This window comes from Camellia sinensis, chromosome 3 (assembly GCF_055761805.1).
Source record: "Camellia sinensis isolate YWXY chromosome 3, ASM5576180v1, whole genome shotgun sequence".
Lineage (NCBI taxonomy): Eukaryota > Viridiplantae > Streptophyta > Magnoliopsida > Ericales > Theaceae > Camellia > Camellia sinensis.
The window spans coordinates 225,911,970-225,926,236 of NC_138963.1; the positions used below are offsets into that span (position 1 = coordinate 225,911,970).

Consider the following 14,267-nt stretch of genomic DNA (forward strand, 5'->3'; position numbering starts at 1 on the left):
TTTTTACATGAATATAGTACTTGACGAGTTCTACACATGAAACGGTTCAGATTATCAAAACGGGACCCGTGATGACCCCCACGAGCCGAATAACACCGTCCACTGCAATGCCCAAAAAGTAGACAAGTACTTCTTAATTTCTATTCCACTTTGCAGATTTGTAGCTGTGCAAGTCACCCTCTAATCTTCTCCTACACTCAAGTCCCGGTTTGACATTTATTGTGGGGTTAAATAATTACATATGAACAAAAAAAAATTACAAAATCATAAAATGTCAAAACAAAATTACTAAACTGATACATATACAAACAAAAAGTCAAAAAACATAATTTCCAAGTGAAGGGCAATTTTGTCTTTTCACTTCGGAAACATCATTTTCAATGCAAAAAAGCTAAACAAAAAAACCAAACAAACAAAAAAAAAAGCCAATTAAAAAAATCATCGTCAAACGAATCCTATTAGGTGTAAAGTTACCTTTTCTGAAATTTTGTTTAAAATTTTACTCACAATAAAAAGATATGACTGAAATTTAACAAATATATTGTGAGATTTATATCTTAAATGAACATAATGTTTATAAAAATTTCTCTACCAATATTTCCGAAACGTAATTGAAAAGAACAAATGTGAACCCAAACTTGATGACTAATAGTGGTACCACTCATACTTTATTTTTAATACAATAATTAATATTAAATGATATAAAAATATGCTTACTTTGGAAAAAAGCTATGACCAGCTTCCCAGTGAAGGAAGGTCGAGATGGAGACGAAAAGAGAGAGCTGTGGAGAAGCTGATTAGGATTTGTTCACGTGGTCATCTTCCATGTAGACGGTTAATTTGGATTTGTTCACGTGGTCATCTTCCACGTGGACGAGTTAAGTGGCTAGTTTTTGAAATATTTATTGATTAATGTGGTAGCTCGTGAGGGGGACGGTCCTTCACCTGTAATTGTAATATCATTTTCCAATCTTTTAATCCCCTTTTACCAACTATTTACAAGGAAAAAAAGATCTTTTTAAAACATTTCTATCAAATTAATTGAAATTATTATATTTATTTTAGTTATACATTTTTTTAAGACCCTCCCCAACGAACTCTATATTAATTAAATATTACTTTTATTCATTTTAATTTTAAGTTATTTTTTATAAACTCAACACAAGTAAATTTATAATATCAAAAGTAATATTTTTTTTAATATTTGACTAGTCAAGACTGCTTAACTATATTTGTTGAGCCAGCATCATCAAAATTAGTGATTTACACATTATTTTAGGTAAAAAATAGGGGGAAAAAAAAAAAAACTAGTTTAACGATGATGCTCTTAGTATTAAGCAAACACACAATTATTATAGGGAAAATCACAATCCAGTGTAATTTTTCAAAAAATAAAATAAAATAAACTCAATGGTAAATCTTATACACTTTAATAATTAAATTTATAAATATTTTCAATAATCTGTAGAAAAAAAAAAAATTGAACATATAACTGAAGTGTATTTTTCCCATTATTATATAGGACAATTTTTTTTTTTTAAACTTCCTAATATTAAAGATTTTATAATATAAATGATATATAATATTTTCATAATAATTAAGATCTCTCTACATTTTCACAGAAAAAATTCAACTCAAAGAAATTCGGCCGTGACTCCGGAAAATTTCAATTTTCACAGAGAAATTTCTCTAATTTTGCCGAGTATTTTCAAATTTTCTCAATGAAAATTAAAATTTATCTGAGTTGGAATCAAAATTTATCTGAGTCGGACAAAATTTCTCTAAGTCAAATTTTCTTTGTGAAAATGTTAAGAGATGTTAGCTAATAAAAAAAATATTTTAGACCTCTCCTACTACAAAAAGATAGAAATGTTTCACTAATTTTCTCTATTATATATAATAACTTTGCTTAATAATCAAAACACACGAACCACTTTGTTGAATTTGGGATTTAGACCTGAGAAAACGTGGTTCCATGGAGTCAAAGGTTGGGCCGGAGGAGGTGGGTGTTTGTGTGGGTGGGTGTCCACAACACGTGACCATGTCCATCTCATCTCATACATAGCCATGAATCCATGATCTACGGAGCCTACTACAATACGGCCATATTTGTTTGGGCGGACTGGATTTGGTTAGATTAACATTTCCATGACTAATAGTCCTAGGACTACGAATCCTTTAGATTATGTATCCTATCTTGTGTTTAGATTGAGTTAGGATTATAAGGAGGACTAATAGTCCAGACTTTGGTTTAGTCTTTCAATTTATATCCCACCCCCTTCTGTGGGATTGAATAGTCCATCATATGTGGGATACCATATCCAGATGGATTGTTTGTCCGTACTTCAATTGTTTAACCAAATATTAGATTAATAATTTTATTGAACTATTAGTCTAATCCCAAGCTCATATCTACCCAAACAAACATGGCCTATATGTCACTCTAACCCCACCATCAACTCCCAAAATAATATTGGAGGAAAATGTATATGTATATACTTAAAAACAAATAAAATTTATAAACTGACTGATTAATAATTAGTTTTTAAACGCTTTCTTTATAAAAACACTAAGTACTGCATCACATTCTAAGAAAATTTTGAAAAAATTAATAAATAACTATAGCATTTTCCTTTGGGAAAAAAAAAAGGGGCTTGAATCAATTACGAAATGCTAATAAAGTTATTCGGCCACCACACCATGAATCTAATCTCATGATCAACCAAATAAATTATTTTTTCATGATCAAAGCATTCATGAGCTAAATAACATCTGCAAGGCAAGAGATGAATTGGTGTTCTCTAGGCTGAAAATGAATCAATTAAGCTGCTTGTGAGCTCAGCTCGGCTTCGGGCTTTCCTTCACGCTTCTTTAGGTACATAAACGAGCTCTAGTCAAATTTTTAAGCTAGTTCAATAAACAAACTGAGCTTAAGCCAAAATAAGTTCAGCTCATATATTATTTATATAAAATGTGTTATATTATGCATGCTTAATATAAAATAATATTTAACGAACCTACCAAGCTTGGTTATCGAGCCAACTTTTTTCTTCGCTATCAAGCTTGAAATGGGGCTCAAGCATGATTAGTATAAACAAGCCGGCAGAGCTCAAGTTGGATAAATTTTCAAGCTGAGCTCAAGCTTGATTAGCATAAATAAGATGAGCTCGAGCTTGATTTTTGAGCTCCATAAACAGATGAGACAAGCTTGAGCCCTGTAAAGCTCGGCCCAACTCAGCACGTTTGAAGCCATCTCACAGGTGCAGTGGAAAAAGAAGCTGATAATCTTGCAGGGGCAAGAACAAGACCAATCTGTCATCAGTTCACTAATTCCAAAGACCAATTGAATGTTAGAGAAACAAAGCTAACAAAACCATTCAACGACTCATTCATGGGCTCAACTACTCTGTTATCATTGGTGAATTCACAACTGAATGATTTTTTTTTGTGGCATGACACCGCATTTTCTATTGTGAAAGCTGGTATATCATTTGCAATGATGCAGATGGCGGAGGGAAAATGGGAATTCATCAAGGCAAAGTGGTTCTTGGCTTCTTTCCCAACTGGTGAGGCAAAGGCCAGGGCACTAGCTATTTGAGAAGCAATCAAGCATAAAAGATAACTTTTTCTCAGATCGGTGATGCTAATGGGGTAAAAAGAATCTAAAGAGGAGAAAATTAAGCCACAAGTGGGCTAAATTTGATTTTAAATGATCATGATGCAGGACCAATTAAGTTTCTCTAAATATGTATATATACCTAGTAACGAAATTCTGTTGGCTCATACGGCAGCAATAACACTGTATATTGTTTTCAGGCATCTATATTCTATTCCAGGGTCCTCCCTTCACCAAATTGTGGAATTAATTCAACGCTATGTATCGGAAGGGTAATTCAGGGATTTCCTGGTAGAAGAATTTGTTGTATTGTTCTGCTTTCCTTAAACAACTTTCCAACTAAATAACACCCAAACCCAGAAAAGGAAAATCCCATCCTAAATCAAATCCAGTTTTAATGACAAGCTCCACCGATTCATGATTCTTCAGAAATAAAAAGCAACTAAATTCTATTCCTTGTAGACAACACACCAAGCCGAATCAGCATGAGTTACGAATTTAACTCAAAGTTTCGAAGAGCAAACAAAACATTTTCAAGCAACAGAGATCATAGCACATGTCTACACGAAGAAGGGCGCAAGTTTCAAGAAGATACTTTTTATTTTATTTTTTTAGATTTACGTGTAAGTTCTAATAAGTAGGTTTATTATCCAGTAGATCTTATGATAATTAATGACATTTTTTATCAAACACTATTAAAAAAAATCAATAATTGTTCACAAAAAAATCACTAATTATAAATTGGGCATTGATTTAGACCCCTTAAAACACTCACCCCTACAACCCCCTCACAAACATGGAGGTTGGGGATTGGGTGAGAAAAAAAATAAAATAAAATAAAATTTGACCAATCAAAACTAAAGAGGGTGAAGGGGGTCTCAACCTTTATTCTTATAAATTTTAGCGTAAAAAAATTGTCACTAATTTTTAACGTTCAACGACAGTTTAAAAAAATCGTCATAAAAAAAACGTTATTAATTGTAAGTTTTAACAATAATTTATAAAAATCATAACAAAAAAAAAATCACTAATTGTTAATTTTTAACGACATATGCAATAAACATCACAAAAAATTATTTTTAGTGACGCTTTTACTAGGACTTATTTTCAATAGAATTTGATGAAAATTAAATCTAACTATTAGGACTTATTGGTAGTTTAGCTCTAACTCCCAAGAAAATAACAACTATAAAGAAGCTTACTCCAAATACAAAAGAATTGAACTTTTCAGCATCTCATCAGTCACCTTGTGGCATAAATTTATGATTACTGTGATTATATGATTAGAGACCAGTTTGGAATTACTCAGAGTTCAACAGGTTGACATAGGCTCAATAATTGTTAAAAGCAAGCACTGGATTTTTTATTTTATTTATTTATTTTTTTTTTGTGTGGTTCTTTTTGAAGTACATTACAGCAAGGTATATATGCTTTTTGTGACTCGGAAAGAATGTCAAAAGGACTTTCACTATCATCATAGTCGATGTATCACATAACACTGAAGTGCATGCCAAGTACAAACTGAGGAAGAACATAATTGCATACCACACATTTTTCTAGATTGCAAGAGGATGAGGCCTTATTGCAGATATAGTTTATTGCACAAGAAGATGGTGTATTAAATCTAATCAAGGAATGAAATAGTTATTATTGAACAAAATTTATGGATACCATCTGTAATGGTAACAGAGGCCCAAAGGTAGAATAATCTCTTTCATAACAAATGTGCAACAGGTATACCAACAATGCTATACTATGTCTAATCAAGGAATGAAATAGCTATTATAGCACACAATTTATGGGCACCATGTGTAATGGTAACAGAGGCCCAAAGGTGGAATAATCTCTTTCATAACAAATGTGTGACAGGTATCGACAATCCTGTACTATGGTTTGAGATTTATTTTTATTCATGATGTTTTGAGTTTAGAGTAAATAGTAATGATGCATACTTAAGCTTATCTAGTTTATTTATTTATTTATTTTTGAAATCTAGTTTGCTGTTTCAGATTTTCACAGTTGCTCTTCTTTTCTTTTTTCATTTTTTGGCAAGGGTTGAAAGTAAGTGATCTCATTCAATTTTTCTATTGTTTTAAACTGAATATGCTTGTGGCTGATTAAGCATACATGGGTAGTTCCTAAAAGTTTAAAAGTTGAAGGTGTTTGATACCACAAGAAAAATTAAATGTCAAGTGATTTTACTAATTATACACATCTTTAGGTAATTATGATCCCCGTCACTTCAATACGACAAGTCCCTTCTAGACTTGATCCATGGCGAGGCCAATTAGCCAAGTCACTCTATTGCCAAACCATTATTTTGGGTTGGGGGGTGCTATTAGGTCTGCACAATGTTCAGTATTTAATTATACCAGAGTTGAGTTTTGTCTCACTAGGGGAAACGCATACTACCATCACACTTGTATGTTCAGTATTTAATTATACCAGAGTTGAGTTTTGTCTCACTAGGGGAAATGCATACTACCATCACACTTGTATCCTCATCTCAGTTTATAATCATTTTAAGCAACAGAAAGATTGTTACAGAGATGGAAAAAAGAGAGCACACATGGAGTTTCTATCAGTAAACTGTATTTAGGTAGAATTCATTATTACAATTTGGAGATGGCAGAGATACTATTACTACTACTACATCATCAACAAAACAGCATTAATTTTATACAAAATTTTTATCAGCAGAAATTAATAACTAAGACTCTCTGTTGTTTATTAAAATTCTGATGAATGAAAGCCACTTAAAATTCCACTCCAGTAAACCATATAATAATAAAAATAACAAAATGACTCTGAACAACATGTATAGCCACAACTGAAGCCAACTTACAGATTGGATTGCGCAAATTCCAATCCCATAGATTATTATTAGTCTTCAGGTGGTTTATTAGTTCTGTTCTTGTTTCCATATATCAGACCAGTTTCCTGGAAATAATCGAACCAAATAATGATTACAGATCTACACACACAATATATGTATGTATATATATATATATATAAAAATCAGATATCTATTGAAAGGGGGGGAGGCCGTGATACCTGCGGATCAGGAATGGGTTTTCGTTTCTCGACGTAACGATAAGGATCTGAAGCTGCAGCGAGAGCTGCCCTTTCCTGGAAAGTAAGAAATTTAGCATGAAAAGAGCACTCAAGATTACAATTGAGAAAAGAAAAAAAAAGGAATATAGGTGAATTGAGGAACATGAAAATAGATAGGGGACCTGTTGTTCTCGCTTGAGGTCTTGGGAGGGCTTGACCCAGAGAAAGTAGGCTAGGGTTCCGGCGACGACCCACGAGGCCAAGTTGGGAGCTCCCCTCAAACCTCCCGTGGAATTCCCCACAAACGACCTCACATTCCCCATCCTTCTTCTCCAACTGCTGCTGCTCCCCATTCAATTCAATTCACCACCCAAAAACGACCAATTCTATATTCATCCAATAAATACAAAATCCAAAAACCAAAAAACAAAAAGATTCGTCTTTGGTTTGGTCTCCAACTCCAGCAGGTGAGTGAGTGCTAACTAGAGTCCTTAACTATACACACGGACAGGTAGGTATATATATATATATATATATAGACTTAGAGCAACTCCAATGCACTAGGCATATAATACTTGTTAGTTAAAATACCTAGTGTGATTCACTTTTTTCAATTCCAATACACTAGGCATATGATTAGGCATTTTGGCTCAACTCATATTCACTAGCTACATGTAGCTAGCCTTCAACGCTAGGCAAAATGTATTCAATCATTAGGATCATTTCCCTCCATCTTTGTTGTTGACGTGGCATTCTATAAAATTAATAGTATTTGGATAAATAGCTAAAATAAAGAGCATGGTTGGAGTAAAAACATAAAACAGTTGATAGGCAAAATAAAATATATACTTTATAGTAATATTTGGATAGGTAAAATGCCTACTACCGTTGGAGATGCTCTTAGCGGCCGGGCGCACGCAAGGCATGCTACAAATTCGTTTAAAATTAAGATATGATTTTGATATTATTTTTTTTAATAATATATATATATATATAAATTATATGAATAATTAAGTATAATGTAACATTTAATATTAACGTATTTGATAAATAAAACATATGCACATTATAATATGTACATGTGTTTGCACACACATAGAAAAAGAAGTTATATATTTGATTTTTTCAAGCATAGAAAAAGAAGTTATATATTTGAAGCATTACAAACTGAAGCAATAGAACATTTACCGTCAAAACAATTAGGTGTCAATAGAGAATAATCCGAAAAGTTTATTCTGAACAATACAAAGTTATAAAGCAACCTGCCAAAAATATAAACAAAGGAAAATAATAGTCAGTTTTTCTCTCCAACAAATCGATTAATATACTTTTTTTTCTTTTACTTTTTAATGAAGAAAATAAAAAGTGTAAGTAATAATGGTACACATAAAATAACAAAACAGGAACCCATATTCTCGGAACAGTTGCAGTAAAAAATAAATAATAAACCCAAAAAAAAAAAGACTTATTTGTTTTTAATTTTTTTGAAATAAAACAATTTTTATGAATATTGAATTGTTTTTAAGAAAAACACACACACAAAATTAAGCAATCAAACAACCTAATTTTTTGAAAACATAAATTGTAAATACACAAACACAAATGTTGATATCAAAATTGAGACCCCTTTCTGAAACCATATTTGGCCCCTCTTGGTAACATGAGACCGGAGAATATGCTCCATATTGTCATAAATCTAAATTGATAACGGTTTGCATAAAATCTCCGATATCATGTTACCAAAATTCTTTCATCTTTACCTCTCTCTCTATTTACTATAAAATCTTCCCTTTTATTTGTTCAATGATTTATTTCTTTTTTGTTGGGAGAAATACTATTCAAGAACATTGCAATCTTATGATTCTCTTTATCCGAAATATATATCTACTGCTTATCCTATAATGTAAGTGTAATATTGTTAATTATATTTTTATTTTCTTCAATAAAAAGTTTCATTATGTAATTAGGTTCTGTGGAGAAAAAAATATATTGATTCAGAACACTATTATATATTTTTTTTCTTCATTAAAAACTTTCATAATGTAATAAAAAGTTTCATTATGTAATTAGGTTATGTGGAGAAAAAAATATATTGACTCAGAACACTATTATGTATTTTTTTTCTTCATTAAAAACTTTCATTGTGTGTTTTTGGAGGGAAAAAAAAAAATTAGTGCTCATAATTTTGTGTCTGTTTTTGAAAAAAAATCGGTATTTTCTGTATTTTCATTAAATTAATTTATAGGTTTTTAATTTTTAGGTTTTTAATTAAACAGTTTGACACCTATGTGCAAATTTTTAGAGACTTAAATAGTTTTGAATTTTTTCCTCTTTCACTTTTTAAGCTATTGTTTCTTTTTGTGTATAAATTCAGTTTTTTTATAATTTGATTTGTTTGTTTGTTTACTTTTGTGAGAACACTATTATGTATTTTTTTTCTTCATTAAAAAGTTTCATTGTGTGTGTGTTTTGAAAAATAAATAAATAAATAAATTCAGTGTTCTTAATTTTGTGTGTGTGTATTTTGGGGGGGGGGGAAATAGTGTTTTTTGTATTTTTATTAAATTAATTTTTAGGTTCTTAATTCATATTTATGTAAGCTTCTTTGAATAATTTGGCACTATTACATGCCACCGAATGATTTTTATTTTTTATTTTTATACTGATCATTCATATAAACTAACCAAAACCCAAAATTCTTTTAACTTATTATAAGCCACCGAATGATTTTGTTTTTTTTACCAGCACCTGTATCTACTAAACACTAAAAATTGAACACTTTAAACTGTTCTGAACCATGAATCTGAAAGAAAAAGGAAAAAAGAGCAAAAGACTTAATTCTTACCTTCTCTCTCAAACTTCGAATAAATAAAGAAGATTCAAAGGAAAACTAATAGAAGATAGATATAGAAGATACCTTTGAGTCGAAAATATAACGAATCAACGTGTTCGCAAAAATCAAATCAAATCAAGATTGGTTATCATCCCTAGTTTCTGAATCGTCGATTGCAAGAAAGAGTTGGGAAAAGCCAAGTTACTGTTTGAAATAGTGAAGAATACCAAGGAAGATGCAAAATGCAATTGAAGGAACATGTTGTTAACTGCTTCAGACGTGTGGAGAGTGGGAAGTGGGAGGTGGAATTTGTGTTTAAATTTATCATTTTAACCCTAATTAAAATTGATGTAAGTGTAAGAAGTTAAGGTCATCTTAGGGAAAATTGAGAAATTTTTTTTAAGAATGGTTTCAAGACACCAAAGTTCATGTTCCCTTATTATTAATAGTATAGATTAGGGTTTTTTTTTTTTTTCTCACCGGAATCAATTTTTTTGGATTGATTTTAGTTAGTACTTGTCGATGCAAACAAGTCGGTTCAATTCGGATCAACAAGGAAAACAGATTGGGCTTCAAACCTGTGACCCAATATAACTTTTGGCGCTGGGTAGTGGGTATACATACATACGGCTCACGAGTCTATTACTTACTGGGCTGGCCTCACAGCACTTGGACTCCTCGTATTTATGTAGGTCCAAATATTCGAATGCTGAAGTACATGCAAAGTCCAAATTTACTTCACTATTTTATTTCACTTTTTACCCTATGTTTTGAATCTTATACTATACTTGAACATAGATTTGGAGAGGACATGGAGAACAAAAGGAAAATGTAAAATTAACTTGCATTTTATTTAAAATTATATTTTATTTTTTTAATTCCTTCATAAGGAATAGAAAATGAAAGAGAAATGTGATGTTAAATTCACAAGAAACGACAGGAGAAAAATTTCTTGTTACGAATAGTAAAGAAATGGGCAAATTACATATACCTCCCTCGAGGTTTAGCTAAATTACAGATATCTCCTGAGGTTTCATGTCACGCCCTCAAAATAAACCCACTATCTATATATCATTGACATGCAATATTTAAAGAAAACAATTTATTAAATCATTCATCAGAGTATTACTAAGTAAAAGCATTACATGTAACATCAAATTAAATGCCCTATGGGCTTACATCTTTCCAAGCCAACACTTGGACACAAAAATATGAGTTCTAACTCAAATACAAATAAAGACCTAGGCTTGAATGTTTATCAAATAAAAACAAATAACTAAAGATAGTCTTCAAAATCCAAATCCTTCCAAGCTAAGTCCTTGGAGGTAGCTTATCACCTGGACCTGAAAATGATGTTCCCATAAAGGGTGAGCCACAGCCCAGTAGAAAAATACTAAACCAAATATAAGCATTGAATAAAGCTATGGCATTCAATAGATGGTTAACCAAGATAATCAATTACATCATTATACAGTTTCATGACACTAATGTCTATGACACGTTTCACTTTTCTTTATTATCAATATGGCTCAGAACCTGGCCAAACTTGCAACAGTGAACTATAAATGTTATATTCACATTACTTCCAATACCAAACAAACAAATGAGACTCAGGCTCATATCAAAACACTTCATACTTCCTGTTTGATACACATTTTAGTGTTGTATCAATAACATGTAAAAACACTTCAATATAATAAGCACACATAATAGTGATGCTAATGGAGTCCATCCCCTATCTCCTCCCAAACAAAATCCGGTTTAGAGGTCCATCCCCTATCTTCCCCTAAACCGTGGAGTACATCCCCTATCTCCTCCCAAACAATATGCAAATGCAATGCTCAATCAATACACGTATTTTCTGTATTAATTCAACAATCAAAATTTATGACTTAACCAATGTGATTAGTTTCAGTTATTCCTAATCCACATGCAGTGTCTACAACAATCACGACTATCCTCCACCGATAGCCCAAAACAGTTATTTCTAGACTGGAAATAAATATATCGACAATTCAATAGGCGAGTGATTTAAATAATCCAACTATATCATTTAAACAATGAATTCCCCAATTTCATGAATTTAACCAAATTCCCCAATTCCCTTAAATTAATTAAACAAATTAATTAATTAATACAACTAGGGTTTTTTCCCAAAATTATCAAGGTAACCCCAACATATCAATATACCAAAACTTAGAACAAAACTTATAAAATGGAGTAGGAAATCCCTACCTCGAAGAAAATAACCCAAATGGAGAAGACGGAGATGAAGACCCAAATTCCAAAGTGTTCCAAACCACCAAACGTTCAGATTAAATGGAAGCCCTCGACTCACTCTATCTTTTTAATAAAGCAACTAGGGTAGAAACACCCTAAAAGGTGATGAAACCTAAGAGAGAAGGTGAGTAAAGGGAGAGAGAACTCAGAACTAGGGTTTTAGGATCAAAATGATGTGAAAAAATGTTTTAAAAACCGCTGCTGTGTATATAAACCCGACAGGCTCGCTCGAGCGAACACTTGGTCGCTCGAGCGACCAGACACACGAAACCCTCGCTCGAGCGAAGAAAAGCTCGCTCGAGCCAAGAATGCAATGCTTCAGGTCTGCAACCCAGAAGCACGCTCGAGCGATAGAATGCTCGCTCGAGCGAAGAAACACTGCTCTCAGGTCTATACTAAACGCAATAGCTCGATCGAGCGAAGAAAAGCTGGCTCGAGCCACCAGACACAAAATACAACCCTCGCTCGAGCGACCAAGACCTGGCTCGAGCGACCAACCCAAAAACTGGACAGCAACACTTGGTTTACGAACCCAACCAACCTGAAACAAACCTGCCCAACACATCCTATAACTCCAAATGAGAAAATAAAGGACTACGACAACAATAATACAATGACAGAATAAACGGAACCTAAGTCCGGATACAATAATCAAATGGGAAAAAGACCGGGGTCGCTATATTTTAGAAATTACAAATACCCCTCTAAGGTTTATATTTTCATAACAAATTGCCCCCTGAGGTTTATATTTTCATAACAATTTGCCTCCTAATTTGTTATTCAAATAGTACCTTCAAGGAGGTATCTGTAATTTCTCAAACCTCAGGGGGTATCTGTAATTTTGCTAAACCTTGAGAGGGTATATGTAATTTTCCCTAAAGAAAAATGCTTAATATCTCTAAATTATCAATCTTAAATTTTCCTCAATGATGTGAATTATTACATATCAGTTGTTGATTTGTTTAAAAATTAGGATAAATTATTAATAGGTCTTACTTTTGAAACTTATTATCTATTAAATCCTATTAATAAATTTATCAAGTGATGAATTTATCAATCTCTCTTATTTTTATAAATAAATTTACAATAATAAATTTATCGGTCAAGGCCTGTAAGTAATAAGTCCAATTAATAAGATTGATTGGGAAGTGTTCTTAAAAATTAATCATTTAAAATTCAATTATAAATTATATTTTAAGAGTCACTACAATAAAATTACCAATGCCCTCCCTCATTAGCCTCACTAAACGTCTACTTTTTTAACTTGCAAGTTGTGAGTTGATTTGAAAAATCGATTAAAATTTGTTTTTTAAATTATTATTTTTTTTTAAATATGTTAAAAAGTAGAGTATAATATGATTTAATATAGGTTAAAGTCAAAAGTAACTTTTTTACCATCTCGCCAAAAGAGGCTAATCATTAGTATTATTATTTTTTTCTTCTTAATTACAATATGTCACAATACATTTATAAAAGAGCATTAAATACAACACAAATCAAGGGTGCACATAAACTTTTAAAATGAGAAATTTAAAAAAAAAAAATTGAAATTTTGGTCGCTCTCCCGCCTAAACAAAAACACAACTCAGAGGTTATACAGATACAGAGCTTTCTCACACAACACTCAGCACGCACCCTTTCTCCTCCGTCGAACCCATCCTCACCGCTAGCAACGCACTGTCGATACAGATTCTGTTTGCTTCGCTGCTACGTTCTTCTCCTCCACCTCACAGAACCGTTCCCTGCTACGACCCAATCTCGACGCCGTTGCAGATTCGACGATAGAGAAACACTCTCGACGCCGTTACAGATTCTGTGTACTTGGAAAAAAGCAGGGGTCTTTTATTCTGTAGTTGAAGTTGATTTGTGAATTTCTCTTTTTCTAATTCGTTTTCTTCCTTTCAAAATTTAGAGTTATTAAACAATCTTGGAATTTGAATTCTAATTATTCAGACGAAAACTTGGCCCCTTAATTTACAGACTAGAATGTTTTTTTAGCCTAAAGTTCCAATCTTTTTTGTCCAAAGAAATTATTTCTCTGGAAACAAACGAAGGTTTTTGATTCTTAGCTGAGATTGATATGTGAATTTTTCTTTTCTAGTCCATTTTTTTTTTCCTTTCAAAAATTTATGAAAATTTGATCCACTGGACTTGCTATGGTTGTGACACTCGTAATTTTATTGTCAAGCCTGCAATTGGTCTTTGGGATTAGATTTGTGATTGATAGGGAGGAATGCTTCTCACACAAGGTTGAATACGATGGCTGTTTTTGGAATGAAGGATCAATAACTTGCTCAAAATGCAATGGTTTTGGATCTTTGTGATCAATTTTTGGTTTATAGAACAAGGCGTTGAAATTAGTTGTTTGTTGCAACTGATGCATGTGATTGTTCATTGTGATCAATTTTGGGTTTATAGATCTATCAAGAACAGGGTGATTAGGTATATCAGGAGTTGATATTAGTTGCCCGATGTTGGCAGTTT

The 14,267-nt window shown here is 32.2% G+C and overlaps 1 protein-coding gene across 1 annotated transcript; it reads right to left on the reverse strand.

The window, feature by feature from the left end:
- Window positions 1-6,191: 6,191 nt before the first annotated feature.
- Window positions 6,192-7,220, reverse strand: LOC114313105 (uncharacterized). The gene is made up of 3 exons (XM_028259446.2): window positions 6,853-7,220; window positions 6,671-6,745; window positions 6,192-6,556 (listed from the first exon to the last, which is right to left on the reverse strand). Exons 1-3 carry the CDS (start codon window positions 7,021-7,023, stop codon window positions 6,500-6,502), a joined length of 303 nt encoding a protein of 100 aa, XP_028115247.2. The 5' UTR covers window positions 7,024-7,220; the 3' UTR covers window positions 6,192-6,499.
- Window positions 7,221-14,267: the final 7,047 nt, after the last annotated feature.

Bases quoted from the DNA above. Each gene is read 5' to 3' on its own strand.
- LOC114313105 (XM_028259446.2), bottom strand. From the start codon at position 7,023: ATGGGGAGCAGCAGCAGTTGGAGAAGAAGGATGGGGAATGTGAGGTCG. The intron at 6,746-6,852 runs GTCCCCTATCTA...CTTACTTTCCAG, and splicing joins ACCTCAAGCGAGAACAACAG to GAAAGGGCAGCTCTCGCTGC. The intron at 6,557-6,670 runs GTATCACGGCCT...GATTATTTCCAG, and splicing joins AACCCATTCCTGATCCGCAG to GAAACTGGTCTGATATATGG.